This window comes from Sebastes umbrosus, chromosome 1 (assembly GCF_015220745.1).
Source record: "Sebastes umbrosus isolate fSebUmb1 chromosome 1, fSebUmb1.pri, whole genome shotgun sequence".
NCBI lineage: Eukaryota > Metazoa > Chordata > Actinopteri > Perciformes > Sebastidae > Sebastes > Sebastes umbrosus.
The window spans coordinates 33,919,723-33,943,704 of record NC_051269.1 but is presented as its reverse complement, the minus strand read 5'-3'; the positions used below and the strand labels follow the sequence as shown (position 1 = coordinate 33,943,704).

The window sequence follows — 23,982 nt, the reverse complement described above, 5'->3', positions numbered from 1 at the left end:
AGGCAAACTAATGAGAAAATTTGTGACGCCGCCGCCATTGTGAAATCTGGTGAAGTAACGCCAAGTTCTGGTCACATGACCAGAGAACAGCCAATAGGAACGCTCTCTCCATGAAATGACCTGTGATTGGTCAAAGTCTGCCGTCACGGGCTAGATTTTCTAAAGCCTGAAAACAGAGCCAAGAGGAGGTGCAGAAGTCTAGTTATCTCTCAGAACACTTGAATTACAATATGCTGAAAGGTTATTATGGAATTTTTGCTCAATGATGCAAAAATATACTGCCTACTACCACTTTAAAGGAATAGTCTGACATTTTGGGAAATGCACTTATTCGCTTTCTTGCTGAGAGTTAGATGAGGAGATTGAATGTTGAATGTCCAAAACAAAACCCAGAATTTCTGTATAGAATATGCACCAGGGGGAAGGAGTGGGAAGCAGCAGTTTCCAGCCAGCAACAGTACCTGTCTGAAGCTGCTGGCAGTGTCAACACACCTTTTAACAACCTCAGGGATTGGCTTGGTGTCCTCAGCAAGGTTTTTTTTTTATTTTCTTTTTGCAGTTGCTCGAAGGAATTTTTGCCAATGGACAACAAACATGTCACAACACAAATCCCAAGCACCTATGCAGACTGCGACCTGATAATCATGCTTTCTAAATGTTATTTGAGGGGATAAACAGACAAAAAATGGGCAGTATTGCGGTATGATCTTTATATATTTACATTAACGATTTTCCCCTTTAGGACATTATCGATCATAAACCTTTTTATCTTATTGATTCATTCACTGTATGCATAATATATGAGGAATATTGAAATGCAGAGGGATGCACCAGCGTGGCAGGCAGTTAGCTACCTCATGCCACGACCCAATTTAAGGAACGGAGACTCAGAAATCAAAATTTACCCATAGAAAAAGTTTATTTAGTGAACTACATGATTATTTTGTGATGCACATGTCCACTTAATATAGCAAAATGTGACCTAATTTTAGTAAAACATTTAATGTAAAAAAGTAGCAAGCCACAAATGAAGCAATTTAAAATTCTAAACACTCCCAAACTCATTTTAAACAAGTCCCATATTTAAGACCATGCGAGCCCTACTGGTTACGAAGTGTGTGTCATTAAATGTCTGACATCCTCTCTATAGAGTTATCGTTTAGAGGAGATGAGAGGAGACAAGTGGAGACAGATCCTCAGCCATCTGTTACACTACTATGTTTTCTTCTCAGCTGCCGCAGCTTTCGCCCTCTCCACCTTGCCCTGCTCTCCCTGGAAGAAGTCGGACTCCAACCAGCTCTCGTCCTCAGAGAGCTTGACATAGACATCCCCGTTGGCCTCGGTGACCGTGTGCATCCGCTGCTTGGCACCCTTGGAGTACCATCTGAACTTACGCACTGCTTCCGTGGGGTCCATGGCCTTGTATATGCCCTCCCCGTTGGCAAGACAGATCTTGTACTTGTGGTTTGGACAAATTATGCACAGCTTGCCGGCAATTTCCTGTAAGAGTGTGTTGAAAGAAAGCGGATAAACAACCTCATGTAGGTCATTTAGGCCCCTTCAACATTAGCATAACATTAAATTAATGTTATGCAGGTATCTTAATTACAGCAGTCCTCAGCCCGGCAGTGTTAAGATGTTAGTGCAGGTGGATTAGCTTGCAAAAAGCATGAATGAGTCCTCTACTTCAACTTAAATGGCCTTTTGTTAACTTTCCTCTGGGCCACACAAAAACAACCATTAATCTCTTAAATCAAATGCAAACCTCACCTCAATGTCTCCATTCTGCAGTATTCCCCCAGCATCTGTTGTGAGAGGGAGGAGGATCAGTGTATTGCAGAGTAAGCAAACAGTTTACAGCACACTAACCTTTTGCTGACAGGATGCACTTTAGAGGTGATATGTGCTAAAATGTTCTATGGATGGCAAAGTAAAGCAGTTCAGTGTTAAACGTCCCATGACAGGATGTCTATCATCCATCCATCCATTTTCCTCCAGGTTATCCGGGGCCAGGTCGTGGAGGCAGCAGGCTTAGTTGCTGCTTGTCTATCAGCAGCAACTTATTTTTCAATTGATTAATTTGTCAATAACACTTTTGATCCAGACGAGAATACATCTTGTTGAATGAAGTCTAACGGCCAATAATATACTTTGCATATTTTTTACTTTAATATTTTTTTTATTTGCAATTATTTGCACTGTGGTTATATGTTATATATTGTATATCTTAATGCAAATATTTGTAAATATATCTTATATTCTCATTTCTTATTATTCACTTATATTTCTCTACATATATTGTGTTATATATCGTAGCATTATGTACATAATTTACATGTTACATACTCTTTTATTTCTATTTTCTATAATTTCTTCGCCCCCCGGGATCAACAAAGTATCTCTGATTCTGAATTAGATTTGATGTGAAACATGACATGTGTCACAATTCCCCTTCTCTCATAAGTAGAAGAACTGTTTTGAGTGAAGCACAAGAAGAGCTGAACTCACGATAGCAGTAAGAGTCCATAGCGTAGAAGACGCTCTGGTGGTGGACGATCAGTACATCTCGACCCTCTATTGTTCTGAAAGAGCGCTTTGCTTCAATCAGTTCGTCCTTCTTCCCCACAAAATGAGGCCCTCCTGTGGGCGGCTTCTTCTCCTCCCCCATGACTCTGTGAAATAGCTGCCCAGAGGGCCAACAGGAAATATCCCAATTTAGTATTCATCACATTTTATTTTTCTTCACCAAATCACAATATTGGGTGTCAACTATCCTGCAATCAATGCCATCTTTGCAACACGGTAACTGTAATGCTGTATTTCTGGGTGAGAACTTCAACTTAACCACACATGAAAAGTGTGGCTTTTGGGTTTTGTCGTCACAGTTGTCAGTTTAAATTAAGTCCACAACACCTCCAGAACATTCAGCTGGAAGAATCCAAGTAAGGACATCTCCTCTTAACACAGACATGCAATACTAATCCCTAATATCTGTCTCATCATTACTAGTGGTTCCCTAAATACAAAATAGCAGACCAATCAAGTGCCTGATGATTACAGTGTATGACCTCCATGAATGTCATCATTGTACAACAAGCATTGGTCATCTAGAGACCACAGTCCTAAATCCATGATGTGTAATCTCTGTGACAGTCAGTAAAAATATCTGGATGCAGGGGATCCTGACCCCAAGTGTGATTCCTGTATAGCGGAGTGGAATAATGAGCACTTCAGTGCAGGCTGAGTAAGCACAGTAGTAGTGGCAGCAACAGTCACATGTCCTGAGGCATCTGGCTAAACCACAGACAGCTACATCTACAATAAAAAAGAGCAACAGAAAAGCAAAATAATTGTTTCTGTCAGGAATACGAAACATTTTCTTTAAGTGAGCCCTAAGGGGACTTGTAGGATAGATTTGTACAAATCCTTCAAAGTTACATGATGTTTATGCATCCCATCTGTCTGACTCTCTCCCTCTTTCTCCCTCTATATATTTTTTTTCTTGAAAAATAACAAAACTGTTATTTTGGTTGAGTATTTTGCCTTTTACCTTGAAACTCAGCAGCGGCGTCTCCTGCGTTGAACAAGATGAACAACTGTACTGCTGACAGCTCGGCTTGCGTGGGAAGGAGGCCCCATCTCTATTATCTTCTGACACAAGCTGTCTTCAGTTGGCCCTATCTACACTGGGTACATTTCTTATCTGTCTCCCACAGGCACAACAGCTATACGATTGTAAATAAATATGTACGTTTATCATAAAACGATTTGTTTAATCTGTCATTGTGAGAGATTTCGAACCGGATGAATATCTATTTAAATAAAAATATTTAAAAACAAAAAATGTTATTATTTATTATAGGGCATTTCAGTCTTATCAGTTCACCAGTTGTGTGTCCCTAAATCATCCTATCACCATCGTCATCTGCAGTTGTAGTAGTGTAGTAGTAGTAGTAGTTGCAGTAGTGGAAAGTAACTAAGTACATTTACTTACTACAATACTCAAGTAAAGTATGATTTTGCAGTACTTTACTTTATACTTCTACTCCACTACATTTCTGAGGGAATTATAATTATTAATATAATTTATATCCACTGCATTTAGTAGCAGTGCAAGTGCAGCTACGGTTACTTTTTACATGCTAAATATACAATTAATTTATATAATAATACAAAATATACATATGAATTAGATACATACCCAACAGTATACAAAGTCATTTCAATTAAAAAAATAATCAATAATTAGACAAAATAATACAGTTTAATAAGAAGAAGAAGAAGGAGAAGAAGAAGAAAGAAGAAAGGCACTTTATTAATCCCCGAGGGTAAATTCAATTTAACATAATAATAAATAATATTATAATAATAATATAATAAAATGAATAACATAATACCTATATAATATAATGTTATAATATATTATATCATATACCATTACACTATTATAGTATATCTGAATAAGGAGTACTTTTACTTATTCATATAAGTAATCTGAATACCTCTCTCACCACTGTGTGGCTACGAGTTACTGTCAAGGCAGTTTTCACAAAGCGGAACTGTTTATGTCCGTCTTCGAAGGAAGAACACCGGACTCATTTCTTAGAGCACCGCTGAGCTCCGCAGTGATCTCAGTCCGGTGAGAAACAAACTAAACCCAGTCACATCCTGTCACAGTGAATAAACCTGTAAGTGAGTTAATGACGTTATATAAGGTTAAGTAAATAACTACTGTCTGTTAATGAAGTGAGGGTGTTCTGTAAAGTGAGAACAGAAAGTAACTTTATAATAACAAACCGAGCAACTCTCTCTAATGTTTGACATCTGATCTGAGCTAACATGCTAGAAATGCTAACAGATGTCTCTGCTCTGTATCTGTTGCAGCATGTTGTATGTTGCATGTTGTATGTTGTATGTTGCATGTTGCATGTTGTATGTTGGTCTGTAAACCTGTGAAATCTGTCACAGAATCAGCAGCACAAGTTGCACAAGTGTTCTAGCTAATACCTGTCATAGCTGTTTAGAAGCCATTTAATTTTCCACTAATTCTTTTTTTAAGTTTGTTTTATTGTGTTATAAAGTGATTACAAAACAAGTGAAGACATGTGCAGGGACATATATAAAAAAGACCAAAATATATTAGATAGAGAAAGACAAATAACAAAGTACAAAAACAGAACAAAACAAAACAAAAACAACACAAGGGGATAAAAGCAGGTTGAAGAATGTGTGTGTGATGTGGATAATTGGTTTGTGTTTGGCATTGAATGAGGCTAGATGTTCATATATGACATATATCTACTCTTAAACACATATACTGTACTGAACATTTGTTAAGGCGTAATATTTGCTGCCACATGCAAGTCATATATGTCCCACCTGCATATACAGCAGACTTAACCTGTCAAAGACACTTTTCTTTTACTTGCAAAACAACATGTGGAACAGTTTTGTACATCTCACAATCATGTAGAAACAACTTGGTGAAAAAGTAATAACTTTTTAAAGTTTTTCATTATACTTCCAAGTACCTTTTCATGTAATATTATCCAGGATATTATAACAGTTTCCTCCTCCAAAGTGCAAAGGGTCACGCTTTGCACTCCCTTTGAGAGTGGTGATTCTTAATTTCTTCATTAAAAACTGACCGTAGCTCTACTGGACAGGTGGCTCGACCGTACATGCTGCAGCTTTGTTGTTTTCTATAGTAGAATTTTGTAACACAACATAATGCAAAATGTGCTTGTGTGTGAATTTGTTGAACAGGAAAATGGCGCTGCGTGCTTGTGGCTTCATCGTGTTTCGTCTATCCGGTTGCATCCCTCCCCCGGACAACATCGAGTACCTCCTCTTGCAGACTTCTTATGGGACGCACCACTGGACCCCACCCAAAGGTGTTTACAAATTCAAAAACATTTATAATGTCGTTGATAATAGACACTAATGAGCTAACTTCCACTCATATAGCTTTAAATGCTCTTTGTGCCAGTTACGTCTAACCTTCACCATCAGGTCATGTGGATCCAGGCGAGGACGACCTCACCACCGCTCTGAGAGAGACCAAGGAGGAGGCGGGGCTGGGGGCGGAGCAGCTGAAGGTGATTGACGACTTTGTGCAGGAGCTGCGATACGAGGTGCGAGGCAAACCCAAAGAGGTGCTGTACTGGCTGGCCGAGTTGAGAGACCCAGCAACAGCGGTGACTTTGTCTGACGAGCACCAGGATTACCGCTGGACCCGGCTAGAGGACGCCTGCGCTCTGGCTCAGTACAAAGACCTGCAGGATACCCTGAGAGCAGCGCAAAGACACCTGGAGGCTCGGCAGGACAAACAGCGATGAACCAGAAGGTAGACTGTTCAGACCATAGACTGTATATATACGTAGATGGACGACACGTCTTCACTTCCTCCCACTGGACAAAAGTGAAACCAAAATATCCCGGATACGGGAACTGCCATCTTGAGATTCTGACGTAATTTCTACTGGAGCCACGGTATCGAGGTTCTAATTAAAACCAAACTTATCAGAAATGAACACTTGAACATTCATCAGCATGATAAGAACTACCTAAAATGACAGAAATCATCTTTGGGAAAAATGTATTTGACATGTTCTTGACCCATGTCCCATCCGCTAACATGGAGGAGGCGGGCTTTATGACCGTTACTGCAGCCAGCCACCAGGGGGCGACCCAGATATTTTGGCTTCACTTTGGGGGAGTTGTCATGTCGTCCATCTTTATATACAGTCTGTGGTGCAGATGGAATGATTAAAGAAGGGAAAGCTGCAGCTGGCATGTAATACTGTACTGTATAATGTGGGGCTGAGTAGATTGATCTGTCAAAACGAAGGTGAGTAGCGAGGAAATGATGTCTCTTGAAGTCATATGTAATGAGATTAAATACATACATGTCTTAAATGTGAATCAACTAAAACAGTGGAGAAAAAATCTTATCAGTCCCTGTTTTTAACTGTCTGTAGTTGTAATTAAATGTATTCAAAATAAATATAACAGGTTTTGTGTACCTGGATTTTTCTAAAATCATATTTAAAAATGTGAAAAATAGATAAAACGAGAGAGCTCATAACTCATAAAAAAGACCAATACAAACAAATTGCTCAAGCAAAAACATAACTGGATAAAAATAAAGTGTAAGCACTAGAAGCTGCCACAAGGTGGAGACAAACACAAGAAATCAGGTTTTCTACATTTTCCACCACAGACTGCAAAATACTGCAGGCTGTAGAAATACAACTTAGATGACCAATGAGCTCAGTAAAAGCCTTCAGGCTTTTTTTTCCAGCTCTCAGCATCCAAATAGAAGTGAGATACACTTACTACTTTTTGCAAATGACTTCCTGTCCAGAAATGAAAAGCGGGTAATAGGAATCATTTTATTACATTAGAAACAATGGTCATAACGTTTAAGAGAGACTATTATTATGCAATGATTCTGGGTGAATGTGCGCACATTATCATAAATGTCAAATGATGAACATGAGTTAAACCATATTTGTCAGGGATGATATACTAAACCATATATTATATAGCCCCTAGTACACTAATGAAATCTTTTTTAGATTGTGGATACTCTGTGGTGTCTGTCCTTGACTGATGAAGGACTAGTTAAGCTATTCCTCAGTAAAATGATTCAAGACAAACAACAATGTCATTGAAACCAGTCACCATTGTCACTCAGTCCTCATTTTGAGATGATTGAGCAGTAGTTTTATGTAGTCAGTGGGCAAAATCATAATATTTATTGTGTTTTTTTAATCCAATCAGCTCCTCCTCATATTGTTCAACAATCTAACAGGGTTGTGAAACGTTCATCAATCGAGTATAACCCTGATCAGCACTTAGTAGCACACACACACACATTTTATCCAAAGCAGTTGTTCTCTCTCAAGCAAATGGTGAAATTAACTTCAAACTTGACCCTGGTCACATTGTACTACAGGAACATTCTGCTCTCAGTGCCATGCTGCAGGATTAACAGCCTCTGCTGAAGGGATGAAATAAGAGTAATTAAAGAAACAATTGTGTTCTCGCAACTCATAAAGCAGCTGAGTGGAAGCGCTCATTTAAATTAACTCCCACGTTTCTTCTGGGTATTTTAAGGACACGGGAAACGGCAGTGGGTTGGAGGAGGTCAGTGAAAGTGCCCCAAAGTAACCCGTGTCTTTCTAGTTTCATGAGGCATATTACACAGTATACGATAAACTGTATAAAGTAACACCGTTGCATTGAGCAAAAGCTGAAATATGGCTTTGAGACCCATCAGGGCATCGTTAAACCAGTAATTCATTTCATGCCTGGTCGGCCAGAAAAGCTCCTCTCCCAGTGATAACAGACAGCTAATTGTTCTGAATTGTCTTCATGATTAAACATTAGCTCTGCATCTTGGTAGTTTATGTGTCATCGTATTATAAGTTATGGAATATCTCAAAATCATCCCTATGCATTCAGTGACTTAATGAATTTGAATTAGGGTGCAATTATGGACCATAATGTTGCAGAAGTTTGGCAATCAAGGAGCTTTAAGGGCCAGTTTAGTAGAAGTATTAAACAACATACAATTTGTAGTATTTAGCGATGTCGGTAGTTTGATATAATTTGTCCAGGATTTGAGGTTTTCAAGATGTCATCAGTACAATGGAAGTGAATCGGGTTTGTGGTGCTCAAAGCATTGAAACATTAAAATGAATTCATTCAACAGCAACGTGACTTCCCAAGAACAATGTCCCACTGTCGACAGGTTTCATTGGGACCATTTCTTCAGTAGCAAAAACAATTGTATATTTTTGGATGTGTTGCTGTAGGATTTTTTTTAAATGTCATTTTCTTCCAATGCTGTGTGCAGAGAAACAAATTCCCATTCAAATCAATTTTATTAGAGTGAAGGCAGAAATCTCAGATTATCTCAACATCTGGACAAATTATACCAAAACTATATGCATGACTAGATACCATTAGGGGTGTAAGAAAATACCGATACACTTGAGTATTGCAATATTATGTTTTGTGATACTGTATCAATTCTCAGAAACACTATTGATTTTTAATTAATAGTTTACATGCAAAGATTTGTGGCATACGGTGACTCAGATCCCACTGTTCTGAATGCGGTGTGTTCTTTATATTATGACAGTTTTCCTAAAATTCGATTTTTAAAAAATCACAATATATCGCCGCGCTTACACTATCGTCATATATCACAATATATTGAATCGTCACCCCTGTATCATGATGCGTATTGCTAGATTCTCGCCAATACACAGCCCTACTTGATACCACTATTGGTATGTTGGATGTACTATAACACATTAATAATATATGTAGCATGTGACCTGTGGTCAATAACAAAATAAGGTGAAAACCTTTCAACAGGCTTCAATGACATACTGTTTTATTTTCAATGATTTTTCCAACTTAACCACAATAACTGTACGCCTCCATTTGCATATCACTCCTAATTCTACTCCAAACTTGCTGCGTTGTCTGTTTTCCATGACATGTGGGCTTAGCAACACATATCAAAGCTATATTGCAAACAAACCCAACAATGTATTTTTTTTTTTTTTACAATAGAAACTTTATGAGTGACATTTGCATCCTCACAAAAAAAACACAAAATGATGAGGAGAAAAAAAATGACATAAAATCAAAAGAAAAAAAAAAACCCAACAAGGAGGACAGCATTAACATCAACAGGTGTGGACGCATTGTGGACACACGCAGGTCAGTCCGTCGAGTGTGTGTGACCACACTTAAAAAAAAATACACACTTGTGCACACACATGCTCACACACCCAGATTAAATGAACTAAATGATTTCATACAGGCCTTTTGTATGTAACAGTGTGTATGGAATAACATCTGAACATCTTCGACTGCGGCCTGTTTTAGTGTGTCGTTTCTTAGGTTGACTTTGGGAATCATCGTCATCCCTCGGAGATAAGAATTGTTGGGTTGCTCCCTTCACTCAAAAGGCCTCCTGAGCTTTTCTCCACCTGCCCTCATTATAAAAACAAGGCATACATTTGAGTAAAAAAAAAGAGAAGGATTTAAAGATTGAAGAGCTCTAAACTGATCATTGCTATCATAAGGGCAACGCTACGCCTAGACTTTACTCTATAACAAAAACAATCATTCTGATTTCTAAATTTATGATGGGAGGCAATTAAAGTTAAAGCAACTGTTTGCTTTTTTGGGAAATACACTTATTTGCTTTCTTGCCTAGAGTTAGATGAGAAGATTGATACCACTCATGTTGTGTCTGTTAAATGTGAAGCTGCAGCCGGTTAGCTTAGCTTAGCACAAAGACTGGAAACAAAGGGAAACAACTAGCCTGGCTCCATCCAAATATTACAGGAAGTCACTGCTCCTGGCCAAGACATTTCCCAGTGAAACCACAACCTGTCCTTTTTTACATTTCTTTTTTAAACAAACAAGATGTAGCGTGTTCATTAATGAGCTTTAAAGGTGCCGCTAGGTGGATTTTGTTAGCTTTGGAAAGAGCCAGGCTAGCTGTTTCCACTGTTCCAGTTTCTGTGCCAATGACATTTTGGGAAATACACTTATTTTCTTTCCGGCAAGGAATTAGATGAGAAGATTGATACCACTCCCATGTGTGTCTGTTAAATGTGAAGCTGCAGCCAGTTAGCTTAGCTTAGCACAAAGACTGGAAACAAAGGGAAACAACTAGCCTGACTCCATCCAAAGGTTACAGGAAGTCACTGCTCCTGGCCAAGACATTTTCCAGCACACAACTCCGGTGTGAAATCACAACTTGTCCTTTTTACATTTCATTTTCCTTCTTTAAACAAACAAGATGCAGCATGTTCATTTGTGAGCTTTAAAGGTGCCGCTATGTGGATTTTGTTACCTTTGGAAAGAGCCTAAGCTAACCAGTGAATGGTTGTAGCTTCATATTAAAAAGGGATAGTTTGACATTTTGGGAAAAAATACAGTTGTTCACTTAAATACAAAGCTAAAGCCAGCAACTGGTTAGCTTAGCATAAAGCCTGAAAACAGAGTGAACCCGTTAGCTTGGCTCTGTCTGTCCTATGGTACCAAAGCCAGCCTACCAGCACCTCTAAAGCTCACTCAATAACACGTTATATCTCGTTGGGATTTTGTACAGAAACAAAGTGTAAATCGCCAATTTATGGGGGGTTACGTGGTGGACTATTTCTTGGCAGGCAACCAGTGAAGACGCCAAGAAACAGTTCAACACGTAACCCCTGTAAAACAATGAGGAGTTTTGTACAGATTAAACTATATAGCTAAGACAGAGCCAGGCTAACTGTTTCCCCCTCTTTCCAGTCTTTGTGCAAAGCTAAGCTAACCGGCGTCTGGCTGTAGTTTGATATTTAACGTATTAAAATGGCATAGATCTTCCCATCTTAGCCACAAAGCAAACGAGCATAATTCCCAATATATGAAACTAGTATTTTAGCAGATACACAACATTTCCTTACTATGATTTTCTTTTCTATATGGTTCAGGATGGGCAAAAAAAATGGGGACCACATCAAGAGAAGTTCAGAATCTCTGGCATTTATCCCCTTCCTGTTGTGCCTTGATATCAAATCCATTAAAGATCCGGTTCAGGATTGGATTTCCTCTCCCCGTCCTCGACAGAATCCAGTCTCTGTGAGCCTCCAAAGCACGGGGCCAGGAGGAAATGCTTCCCTCCTTTGGCTTCACATTAAAATCCAAAAAAGGTATATCTCTTAAAGAGTTTATTCAGACAGCTTTTAAATCCACCACGTGCAGCCATCGCTCCGTAGTCTTTACAGTGACCGGCTGTGGGGCTGTACTTGGTTTCCTTGGCATAAAATCCATCCATTTGAATCAAAGGTTTGCTCTGTTGTGTTGAAAAGGGCAACAGATTCACAACCATAAAAACACAACTCAAAATGTGTTGGTTTACTTGATGCCACACAAGTAATAGTCGTCACATTATGCTGTTCAGTGTGTCCAAAAGTTTAATACTCAGAGGGCGTCTTTTTTTTTTAGTTTTTTTTTTTTTTTTTTTAAATCAGTCAAATCCTCAGCCAGCTCAGGCCTCAGCGAAACAGCACTAGAACACTGTGCAAACACACAATGTTTTCTCGACTGGACAAAGTCCAAAAGGTCAAAATCACTGGTGTGACAGAAGTCTGCACCTGTTCCACACAGACAGGAACAAGAAAACCCTGACATTGTAGTCAATAGATGAATAGTAAATGTAAATATCCACACACGCGCACACACAGATAACAAGCAATCAGTGTCATATTCATTCAAATGCAAATGGGTAGCTAAGCTGCATGTTGATTTTGTCCTCGTCGATGAACAGACTCTGGATGTGGTGGAGCACAGTAACAACGTCCAATTTTCACTTTAAGCTTACGTCGGCGCAAAAACGTAACATTTTCACATCTATCGCAACGTAATGTGAGCATTGTTTCTCTCGAGGAGAAAGTCCCTACAGGTGCATTTTGATTTTTTAAATTTTGACTCTAGCCTACAAAGAAGAAACTTAAAAGGACCCCAATCAAGACCAACAGCAACACTCAGTCACGTGTAAACACGCTGGCGGTGGGTTTGGAGACTTTCAGTTCACTCTCTGCCCTCTACGACCACCCAGTGATGCAGAAAGTAAGAAAAAGGAGGTGGAGGTGAGGAGCAGTTTGTGTGTTAAGTTTCTCATTGACTGTTTTGTTTTTTCTCTCTCAGTGAAAGTCTATAGAGGCCCTGAGGTTTAAGAGGCAGAGAGAGGTGTAGGAGGCGACCTTGTCCACCCCTAACCAAATGACATAGCTTTGAGGGATGCTGAGGGATCGGTCGCGGTGGACACTACTGAAAGTGCGTCCAAAAAGGGTGGAGTCACGGCGGAGCCTGCGTTTTGCAAGTTTAAGTTGATTGCATCAGTTGAACAGACGGGCGTGAGATATTCTGCCAAGGGGGACACCGCTGATGGACAAGCCGGCCAGCTCATCGACTGGTTAAATGAGCCAAACAGCAAAGTGTCCATCAGCCAGACTGTCTGAGCCCTCCCAGAAAACACAAGGGGGACAAATCAGGGAGGACAGAATGTCAACCAACCAAAAGAAGAACATTAAAAACAGCAACGAGTAAAGACACAGTGGATAGAGAGAGACAATCTTTTAACACAAAACCAGACAATCTGACGTGGACTAGCCAGACGGAGAGCCGGCCAGCTACAGCGGGGTGCAAGAGACCACCACAAGGACAGTTTGTTTTCATCATTTATCAAAAACTAATGTGTTTACTTTGCAGGAGGTTATTTAGAACGGACACGTGTGACTTTTTATCTTTGGGAAATGCTTGTAAGTAATTCAAATACTGGTAAATGTGATAGGACAATTCTAAAATGTTTATCTCATCATGTATGCTCCTACACAATGTTAATGGTGTTTTATTAACTAATGAACGGTTACTGTTGTTAATGCCTGATCATGATAAAAAGGACTCTGATTAAAAGGCTGGAAAGACTCTCACAAAACCGAGTTATTCTCATCCAAAACAAGGACAATACAGAACTAGAGATGGCACTATGGTTTGAAGCAAAACGTCTTTATGCAAAGCCAACAAGAAAGTCCTACTCCAGCTGACAAAACTGTGGATTGAACGATACGGAAATTTCACTGTTGACAATGAAGAAAAAGAAATTCATGGTTGCAACTAACAACTTACAGTACAGAACGCGAGGAGTTTGTTGCATGAAAGAGTAATGCAACGGGACATAAAAACCAGAGTTAAACACGGTGATGTTTCGCCCCGTCTGGATTCAGTAACTTGCACATAATTAATCACACGCTGACCTGACTCTATTCTGCAGAGGCATGCCACCATTTCTGCATCCTCAACGGCAACATTTAAAAAAAGTGAAATATTATAACGTAACATCAGAAACACTTGGGAAGGGGGCGCGGGGGTGCTCTCAAACAGTGCTGGAATAATTTCAAACTCTGCAAAAACATCTGATGCCAGACGGAGTGCAAGAAGCTGTAATTAAGGCAAACGGTGGAAACACCTAATTCTGACTTTCAGTGAAAACTGCACCAACAAATCTTTTTCTGAAAACATATGTAGTAGCATTTAACTCTTATTTGACCGATCGTTTCTATTAGTTTAATAAATGATGAATTGTGTTTGGCAGTTGACTTTTGACCCCACTGTATGTGCAAACAAACACGCACACACGCACACACACGCACACACACTGAAAATCGTAACGAAACACATAAAAGAAGAAGGGTGGGGGTGGGTTTGGGGGGGTGGCGGCGGGGGAGTTCTCATCCAGATCATCATGAGTCTTCGTTGCCAGAGTCGTCCTGGTTGTCGTAACGTCTGGTGGACGTCCCGCCGTCCTCCGTGGGGCTCATCCCCCCGGCTTCGCCGACGGACTCCATCTCGCTCTCGTCCTCCTCCTCGTCCTCCTCCTCCATGTCGTCGTCGTAGAGGTCGTCGTAGAGGAGGTCTGAACTGCTGTCCTGGGAGGGAACCCTGGTCTGGACGCAGTACTCCGCCAACGTGGTCGGCACCTTGACGCCGTCGCGCTCGGCCTCCGCCGCTGTTGACATCACCTGCTTCCTGTGGAATGAAATCAAAGTCGGTGTTATTTTCTAACGTGGAGTGACTGGATGATTCTCTTTGAGCACATTTTATCTGTACAAAGATGAGACGCTCAACGTTGTGAGTTACCTGATAATCTCCGCATACTCCTTGTCCTTGCCTTTGCTGTCCCTCCATTTGCGAAACATGACAGACGCATCCACATTAGCCGGGGAGAAGGTGTTGGGCTCATTGAGCAGAGAGATCACACTAAGTAGGATAGTCCTGATGATCGTGACAGAACAGCACACAAACACACAGACAGAAAATGAGGACAATATATCACATCCTGTCGTCGTATGAAAGAAAAGCTCTATAACGGGCTTATTGAAACTAGTTAAGCTTCATCTGAACCTGCTCAATTACATGCTGCACCCGATCTGCTCAAGTTCTCAAATACAGACTCAGCACTTCACCTCTAGTCCTCGACAAACCGAGTCTTGCTGACATGTTACATTTAAAAGATATTCACCCTTTCTTACCCTGCAGCAGTGTCTTGTTCTTAAGATGTTAAACAGAACAAAGGAATGCTAAATATGAACTGTTAATTTACACCGCTCTTGATTTATGCTGTATGTGTATCACATGTATCACATCCTGTTTTTCTTTTACTTTTCTTTGTTCTTTTTGTAGACGGGCATGGAAAGTCCTCTACCCTTAACTTTCTTTTTTGCATTTTTGCCTTTATCAGAAAGCAGACAGGATGGAGGCTGACAGGAAACGCGGGAAAGAGAGAGAGAGGCATATGACATGCAACTGAGGTATCTAGCCAGAATCGAACCGGGGACGGTGCAGTTATGCAGTATGTACTTCAAAGGAAGTCGTGTGTAACATTTCGGGGGATCTATTAGCATAAACGGAATATAATATTCATAACTATGTTTTCACTAGTGTATAATCACCTGAAACTAAGAATCGTTGTGCTTTCGTTAGCTTAGAATGAGCCCTTCATATCTATTTATGGAGGGGGTGTCTGTCCGCCTTGTTTCTACAGTAACCCAGAACGGACAAACCAAACTCTGGCTCTAGAGAGAGCCTTTCATGTTTTTACGTTACCTGAGGGCCACCGTAGTTCTTCGACACGCTTGTGAAACTGCGGTAACGTGAGCCGCAGAGTGCAAAACCGTGGTACCGCCAGCCACCGTGTGACTTTCGAAAGTAAGATGTTACGCCATTTTGCACTCGGAGGCTCACGTTACCACCCTCTTGGAAAGAGAGGAGTGAGCGGAGGGGTACTCAGTTAGTTTACAATCTGCAACCACACCACTCGATGCCACCAAACCCTACACACACTGTCCCTCTAACCGTTTGGCTATCCATCAGGACGCCCCTAACCCTCAGCTTTCTTATCTTGTATCCCATATTCGAGAACTCCAGTTTCATAGAAAAATAAAGTCTATTGTACTCGAATGAAAGTCCACATTGTATTCAAAAGTACTAAAAAGACAGCATGTCTGTGTTGTAGAACGGATTAAAGTGCAGAAAGAAGCAGAGAGATTACCTGACGTTCTGAGTGGGGTTCCACCTCTCAGAGGGCAGCTCGCCGCTCTGAGGGTCATCGACAGGAGGGTGCAGGATGGAGATGCACACGTCTCCGTTCTGGAAAGAGAACAAAATGCACTATATAATATCTGTCATGAAGACATGAAGGTGTCCACATGTAGCCTCTAAATGGCTCCATTTTAATATAAACTATATAAATGCTAAATTGGCTTGATAAGATCTACAACAACTGTGTTTACCTCGTAGATGTTGGGGTGCCACATCTTGGTGAGGAAGCGGAAGGTTGGCGGGGAGTACGGGTAGTCAACCGGGAACTTGATGTGAGCCTAGGAGGAAAAAAAATCAGAGGTTGACAGTCAACATGTGTTTTACAGACTTGACTTTCGTTATGCTAAGTTGAAGTCCTTTGAGCCTGTGGGTCTCGGCTTTAAGGTGAAGAGACCCCAGGGAGATGTGAGCTGATGTTTTGGAGGTTGGTGTAGCACATTCATATGAGGGATGTGAAAAAAAAATATGCTTTATATATCCAAATAAACAAAATACATTACATTTGTAATCCTCGCAAGACAACCTTTCTCTAGTGAGACAAATAAAGCTCTTCCTTCATGCTTCCTTGAACAAAAATGAAGTGAAACATGAAACTCAAGGAGATGCAAGTTGTGTTATGTCCAACTGTGATATGACCAACTGGATTCTGTTCGCTGTCCAAGTCAAACTGTAATGTCACATTAAAAATAAGTTCTCCCTTTTTTAGCTTTACAAGTTGACTAACAACAAGTGTTCAACCACAAAGTAGCGTCCTGTGCCTTTTCATTCATGTGAAATTACTCACTCATTCAGTGAAACTATCATACACTCAGCCGTTCCTGCAATCCCATTGTGAAAAGCAGTCGTCATTTAATTTCAAATGAATTTCAACAGAGCTCGGCGTCAGGTTGACATAACAGTTGGTGCTTCTGGTTCTGCGTTTTCTTTCTATACTGTAATAGTATTGCGCAATGATCTAGGTGAAAGGCGTGTAGGCTTGGGTGTGTGTGTGTGTAACACCACCCTAGCTCTCACTGAGCTGCTGCCACTCAGATAGGACTATCATTACCTCACAACTAGTCACTTCACTAGTGCAGCCACGATAAATTAAAAACACAGAGAGTTGACACGCGAGTTTCCAGGAGGGGTTCAGCAGCAGAAACACAGTTATATAGTTACACTAGTCAGCAATATTTCATCAATCACACCTGCACCGAAGTATAACCATCAAGGCAATCCTTCCTGTAATATACTAGACTCAATAAGTAGAATTATATCTATTAATGTAGTTATGTGGGTGTCACAGTGGCACTATTAGCCTTAAAGCAAGAAGGTCCTGGGTTTGAAACTGTCTGCAGACTCTATGTTATATGTTACGTCTCTTTTAAAGACTTACAGGTAAATTGGAAACTCCAGCGATGGCATCTATTGCATATCTGTCTGTCCTGAAAGAGGGATCCCTCCTCTGTGTTTTTGTGTGTGAAATTTTCCCCTATCTGACCTCAGGGTCTCATGATAGAGGCTGTAATATGATATGTTGCCCAGACTGTAGTAACGCACGTGACTTAAATGTTGTATAAATAAAATTGATGTGACTTGTCAGTAGATTAACACAAAGATGTCATTGTAAACGTGAGGCGTAACGTAAACAACGATGGCAGCAACACATTTTTGCTGCTCTCTGTGCTATTTTGGCATTCCTGGAAGATTACATCTGCATTGCCTCAACTTGAATGCGGGCTATCGCTGCACCGCACTTTCTAGATGTTTCCCTGAATGAGTAACATGAAAGATAGGAAGATGAGTCCCATCGTGCCCTTCTCTCTTACTCTTTCTGTGCGCTGAGGTGCCATTTATATCGGTCTCACGGCTAAAAATAGCCATCTGAAGCACAACCATCACACAGCAAGTGGAGGGGGAGGGCCTGACAAGGAGAATGGAGGGAGAGGGGAGGAAGACTAAAACTTAAAGACATAAATGGCGTCCTGAATGGGCTTCAAAACTAAATTCTTCTCTTCTTGGTCTGACACTTTGGGTTCAAACAGAGTCACTGTCACTACTACCTGGCTGTTTTCATAGTTGCAGCAAGCTCTTATATATCCTACTTTTAGGAAGAAAACTTGTCCATGAGCACAGTATACATTAAGGGTGTAAGAACATATCCATACACTTGAGTATCGGGATATTATGTTTTGCGATACTGTATAGATTCACAAAAACACCATATTGATTCTTAATTAATAGCTTACATGCAATGATTAGTGGCAGACAGATTGCACGAAAAGTAGTGCTATGATGCTGGATGTTACAGGGATTGTGCTTATGGTGCCTTCAAATGGGGTCGTGTTTACCGTGTTCACGAGAAGAGTCCATATGAACACCCCCCTCTTGTGGTATTCACGACCTTGTAAGTGGAAAGTTTCTGAAAGCTCAGAGTTCACGACTTGTGACGTGTTTGTTGACGTTGTCAGAAATGGCAGAGGACATGGAAGTTAATTTTTCAGTACATAATAAGTGAATATATTGTCATTTTAGACGAATATTGTTTTTCTTTTTAATTTTATAATAGGTCTGAGGAAAATGTTGGTATTCCCAGCAACCTCATCTTTTTCATTAGGCCTTTGCATTTCCTGCATTATGTACCCACTTGCTAGCTTGCTAAATTGTTAGCCTCTGTGGCTTCTAGACACCGACAGTAACGGTAATGTTGCCGTTGGTGTTCTCACGACTTAACCACTTGAACGCCAAGCATGTTGTGTACACGACTTCACATGTTGTAAACACGAGCTCACGAGTTTCATTTGAAGGCACCATTATTGCATAAAAAAGTAAACTTAGCAAACTTTATGCATATGGTGTTGTGTTCTTTCTACTATGACAGTTTTTCTTAAAATTAGATTTAAAAAGCGCAATATACCACCTTGCTTACAGTACAGCAATATATTGAATCGTAAACCCTGTATCATGACACGTATCGTATCGCCAGATTCAGCTCTACAATACAAATAATCTTCTGCTACTGATTATAGATGAATGTGTCTCATTATTTAAACCTTGTGTCGTGTTTGGACCAGTCTGAATTTCCTGCCCTTTTTTGGTGTTTGAAAGTTTTTTTTGTCCCAACCTTGAAGTAGCCTCCCTCATACAGGGTGTTCGGGGGCCCGAAGATGGCCACTTCCCAGTTGTAAAGGTCAGACTCCTCCACCAGAGTGATGCGGAAGCCCTCCACCGGCTGCTCCTGCAGAGATTTCAGCTCCATCATCAGGGCCTTCTGGGAACTAGGGGTTGCCTGGTGGGCCATGTTGATCCACCACTTCTGACCCCCGAGATATCAGTGGAGAAGATAGGAGGGGTATAACATAAGATAAGATAAGTTAAGATAAGATAAGATGAACCTTTATTAATCCCCGGAGGGAAATTCAGGTGTCAAAGCAGCAACATCAGCAAACAGAGTGAAACACAGGAGAGGTAAAGGTATACAAAAATTAAAAAAACAATAATAGAGATATAAAAGATACAGAGTGATTGGGTGAACATAGTCTGTGCAGTCCGTCAATAAATAAATGTAGTATGTGCAATAAATAAATGTAATATGTACATGTGTGCAGTCTATAAAGTGATATATAGGATGTATAGTTTAAAGTAAGTGTAAAGTGCGCCAGTGTATTGTAGAATGGGAAGGAAAAAAAATTTAATTTCATATGTTTTAACATTTCATGGTTACTCTGATGGTTGACTTCTGCAGCAACAATCTGTTAGCTTGGTTTTGCATTGACAGGTCGTCTTTCTCTAGAACAGGGCTGTCCAAAATGGGGCCCGTGGGCCAAAGTTGGCCCGCCATCAGGTTTGATTTAGCCCGCCAGATGTTAGCAAATTCTTTATTTTTATTATAAGACCCAACCGACTTTACTGTCATTTGGAGGCCGTACCAGGCTCGGGTTTATGGTTAGAAGATAGTGGCATCATATGAAACTAGAAATCCCTAAGGACATTAGTACTATATCATGTCATATTAGCTTGTCAAGAAGAAGAAGGCTAACACTCTAAAGTTGGGCTAAATTTTGGTGGGGAAAAACTGGCATGTCCATTTGTCAAGGGGTCCTTGACCTCTGACCTCCAGATCAGTGAATGGGTAAATGGGTTCAATGGGTACCCACAAGTCTCCCCTTTACAGACATGCCCACTTTATAATAATCCTATGCAGTTTTGGGGAAAACATGCAGTTCTTTGAATGCAGTATGCATGTGTTATTTTTGCCTATTCTAAAAATGGTGTATTTTAATATTTCTACATACTGGGGTCCCTAAACAGTCTTGGAAATGCATAAATTGCATAAGTGAGCCCAATTGTATTCAGCAGGTGGGTTTTAAGGGGCTAACTATGTAAAACATATTCAATTTACAATTAATTTTGCATCTTAATAATACAATACAATAGGTGTTTAATTTTGGCCCGTGGCCCGCCATTGAGTTCCAGTTTTGGACCTCCAAGGGAAAAGTTTGGGCACCCCTGCTCTAGAACACGCCAGGACAAAAGAAACCTGAACTGATAACACAGTCCTGCTGCAGTTGCCTGGTGGGCCATGTTGATGCACCACTTCTGACCCCCAGATATCAGTGGAAGATAAGAGGGTATATATTGTAGAGTGGGGAATAAAAAAAAATGATACTGTCATATGTTTTAAAGGTCCCATATCGTGCTCATTTTCAGGTTCATACTTGTATTTTGTGTTTCTACTAGGACATGTTTACATGCTGTAATGGTAAAAAAAAAACTTTATTTTCCTCATACTGTCTGCCTGAATATTCCTGTATTTACCCTCTGTCTGAAACGCTCCGTTTTAGCGCATTTTGACGGAATTGCGTTGCTAGGCAACAGCTTGGGTCCATATTTACTTCCTGTCAGCTGATGTCATTCACATACACTGCAACCAGGAAATAAACTGGGACACATTTAGAATGTTTACGTTTAAAATTGTGTCAAGGGTCTAAATATTGTATATTTGTGACATCACAAATGGGCAGAAATCCTGACAGCTTGTTTCAAATGCAGAGTTTCTGAATACGGGGCTGTGTGTATTTCCCTGTGGATTGAATGTTTCGATACTTTCACAGTATTTATATAGGACTTAAACCTGCTTTATAATAAAAAAAACATGAAAATCTCACTTTTTTATCATATGGGATCTTTAACATTTCATGGTTACTCTGATGGTTGACCCTGCAGCAAAATCTGTTAGCTTGGTTTGCATTGACAGGTAGTCTTTCTCTAGAACATGCCAGGACAAAAGAAACCTGAACAGATAACACAGTCCTGCTGCAGTTGCCTGGTGGGCCACTTCTGACACCCAGATATCAGTGGAAGATAGGAGGGTATATATTGTTGAGTGGGGAATAAAAAAAATTATACTGTCAGACTTTCATGGTTACAGTTGACTTCTGCAGCAACAATCTGTTAGCTTGGTTTTGCATTGACAGTAGTCTTTCTCTAGAACATGCCAGGACAAAAGAAACCTGAACAGATAACAGTCCTGCTGCAAACACAAACAGGATATGTGGCCCTGCCAATGCTAGCTTTAGGTCACTAGTTCAGCTCAACAGGGCCCTCTATATGGGGGGAGAAAAAGCAAAGTTAATAACAAAGTGTTTACCTCTGTGTCTCCTTTGCACTTGTACTGTGTGTTGTTATCGGCTGAAAACAGGAAGGTAAACTCATTGGTTGTCCATGCTAGCCTGGCTTGTGTCTTGACAGTGAGCAGTGGATGTTACTGCTAAAGAGCTATGGCTCGTCCTCGTGTTGTGTTTCCGAAATTCTTTGTGTTGCCAGTGTTGACAGTTGACATGGAGAGCTAGTAGTATCAGTGTAAAGAAGTCACGGTCTCCTTGTGGATCATTCTTGAGCTCGACAGAGGAAACTGGCTTCTCTTTGACATCTCTTCTCCTCCTCCTCTCTGCTTGCTGCTCGGTTCGGTTCTCTCCAGCTGATCCCTGCTTGTTTATGTTTGTTTATCTGCCTCCTCTCTGTGGCAGTCTCAACTTCTCCACACGTCAGCTAAACCTCCTACCGAGCAACAACTTCTCCGTCCCAGCTCCTCCTCTGCTCTCTCCACCGTCAACCCTCCGAGGCTCAGTGGTCAGCAGTGGTGGAAGAGGCTGGTGAATATACGGGCCAACGGTCGCGTTAAAAAGGCGACTAAGTGAGAGGTATAGACTCGCTGAATTTACAGTTGGATTTCATCGATTTTTTATTTTCCTCCCATCGGTGCTTCCGGCTATCAGTGCGCGTGTCTGCAAAAACGTAAAGCACGTAGCGGGGGAACGTGACGTGCGCGCTCTCGATGCTGAACCTAAAATAAATAATTAAAAAAAGATTTTTTAAAAAATAACAACAACAAAATAACAATTAAGACATTCACAAACACACTACACTTTTATATATATATATATACATATATATATGGGGTTATATATATACTATATATATATATATATATATAATTTTTTTTTTATTTCTACAATACCTAAAATAAATAATAATAAAAAAGATTTTAAAAAACAACAATAAAATATCAATTAAGACATTCACAAACGTGCACATAATACATTTTTAGATCTTTTTTAAAATGTTCTACAATAACCTAAAATTGTATTAAAATTATATTATATATATGTTATATATTATTGTTTTATATACATTTATATATATATTATATATATATATTATATATATATATAGTGTATTGATCAGAAAAATGGCAACAGACCAATATTATCTTTCATTTAATGTTTCTTCTCACTGGGCTTCCTTTTTTTATTAAAACAAACAAATAAATAATAAAAAAAAGATTTAAAAAAAAAAACAACAGCAAAATGACAATTAAGACATTCATAAACGTGTACATATTACATTTTTAGATATATATTTTTTAATTTTCTAAAATAACCTAAAATGTTATTAAAATTATATTATATATATATTATACTATATATATATATATATTACATAATATTATATATAGTGTATTGATCAGAAAAATGACAAGAGCCCAATGTTACCTTTCATTTAATGTTTCTTCTGATTGGGCTTCCTTTTTTTTTATTAAAACAAACAATAAACATCTGCTGGTTGAATTTAGAATTGTACATATTACATTTTTAGATATATATTTTTTTATTTTCTACAATAACCTAAAATGTTATTAAAATTATATTATATATATAATATATAATATATATATAATTATATTATATATATTTTTTTTTTATTAAGAATAAGAAGGCAATCAGATTTAACTATATGTTTTTGATAAATTTCTTTTGGACCAATGAGAATCTATTCTTATTTTGTATTACTTTTTCTCTATATATGTGTATATTTTTTTAATTGTTTATTGTATTTTGTACCCTTGGCATGAGCAGTTTTGTATATATTGTTATTGTACTTATATTTGGGGCGGCAGAAGCTCAGTCCATAAGGACTTGGCTCAAGCCATGGACCAATTACTGAGTGTGAACTGGTAGCTGGAGTGATGCCAGTTTGCCTCTTGGCCACTGCCGAGGTGCCCTTGAGCAAGGCACCAAACACCCAACTGCTCGGGGCGCCTGTCAGGGGCAGCCCCCTCTCTGACATCTCTCCATTAATGCATGTATATAGGTCCTGTTTGTGCATGTGTGTGTGTATTTTGGGCATGTGTGTATCATGTACTATGTAAATATAACAGAGTGAAAAAATTAAATTTCCCCTGTGGGATTAATAAAGTGCCTTTCTTCTTCTTTGAATCTGGGGTGTGTTGTGGTTGTGATGCTCTGACGTCATGTAGGTGAG

The 23,982-nt window shown here is 39.7% G+C and overlaps 3 protein-coding genes across 6 annotated transcripts; 1 reads left to right on the top strand and 2 right to left on the bottom strand.

Annotated features, from left to right (window-relative positions):
* Positions 1-894: 894 nt before the first annotated feature.
* On the bottom strand, positions 895-3,696 carry rfesd (Rieske (Fe-S) domain containing). Its single transcript, XM_037792962.1, has 4 exons — positions 3,551-3,696; positions 2,509-2,683; positions 1,771-1,805; positions 895-1,500 (listed from the first exon to the last, which is right to left on the bottom strand). Exons 2-4 carry the CDS (start codon positions 2,666-2,668, stop codon positions 1,216-1,218), a joined length of 480 nt encoding a protein of 159 aa, XP_037648890.1. The 5' UTR covers positions 2,669-2,683; positions 3,551-3,696; the 3' UTR covers positions 895-1,215.
* An 842-nt stretch (positions 3,697-4,538) lies between these two features.
* On the top strand, positions 4,539-6,628 carry nudt2 (nudix (nucleoside diphosphate linked moiety X)-type motif 2). 3 transcript variants are annotated; one of them, XM_037785786.1, is made up of 3 exons: positions 4,539-4,688; positions 5,767-5,894; positions 6,013-6,628. In XM_037785786.1, the coding sequence occupies exons 2-3, from the start codon at positions 5,771-5,773 to the stop codon at positions 6,336-6,338; spliced, it is 450 nt and encodes a 149-aa protein (XP_037641714.1). In that variant the 5' UTR covers positions 4,539-4,688; positions 5,767-5,770; the 3' UTR covers positions 6,339-6,628. The 3 variants fall into 3 exon arrangements, with proteins under 3 accessions (XP_037641714.1, XP_037641706.1, XP_037641723.1); XM_037785778.1 differs by having other exon boundaries at positions 4,571-4,639; XM_037785795.1 differs by having other exon boundaries at positions 4,599-4,692.
* A 2,764-nt stretch (positions 6,629-9,392) lies between these two features.
* ube2r2 (ubiquitin-conjugating enzyme E2R 2) lies at positions 9,393-22,458 on the bottom strand. 2 transcript variants are annotated; one of them, XM_037769076.1, is made up of 6 exons: positions 21,809-22,458; positions 19,283-19,471; positions 16,371-16,457; positions 16,130-16,227; positions 14,719-14,853; positions 9,393-14,607 (listed from the first exon to the last, which is right to left on the bottom strand). In XM_037769076.1, the coding sequence occupies exons 2-6, from the start codon at positions 19,457-19,459 to the stop codon at positions 14,322-14,324; spliced, it is 783 nt and encodes a 260-aa protein (XP_037625004.1). In that variant the 5' UTR covers positions 19,460-19,471; positions 21,809-22,458; the 3' UTR covers positions 9,393-14,321. The 2 variants fall into 2 exon arrangements, with proteins under 2 accessions (XP_037625004.1, XP_037624994.1); XM_037769066.1 differs by having other exon boundaries at positions 19,283-19,474; positions 21,809-22,457.
* Between the last annotated feature and the right edge of the window lie 1,524 nt (positions 22,459-23,982).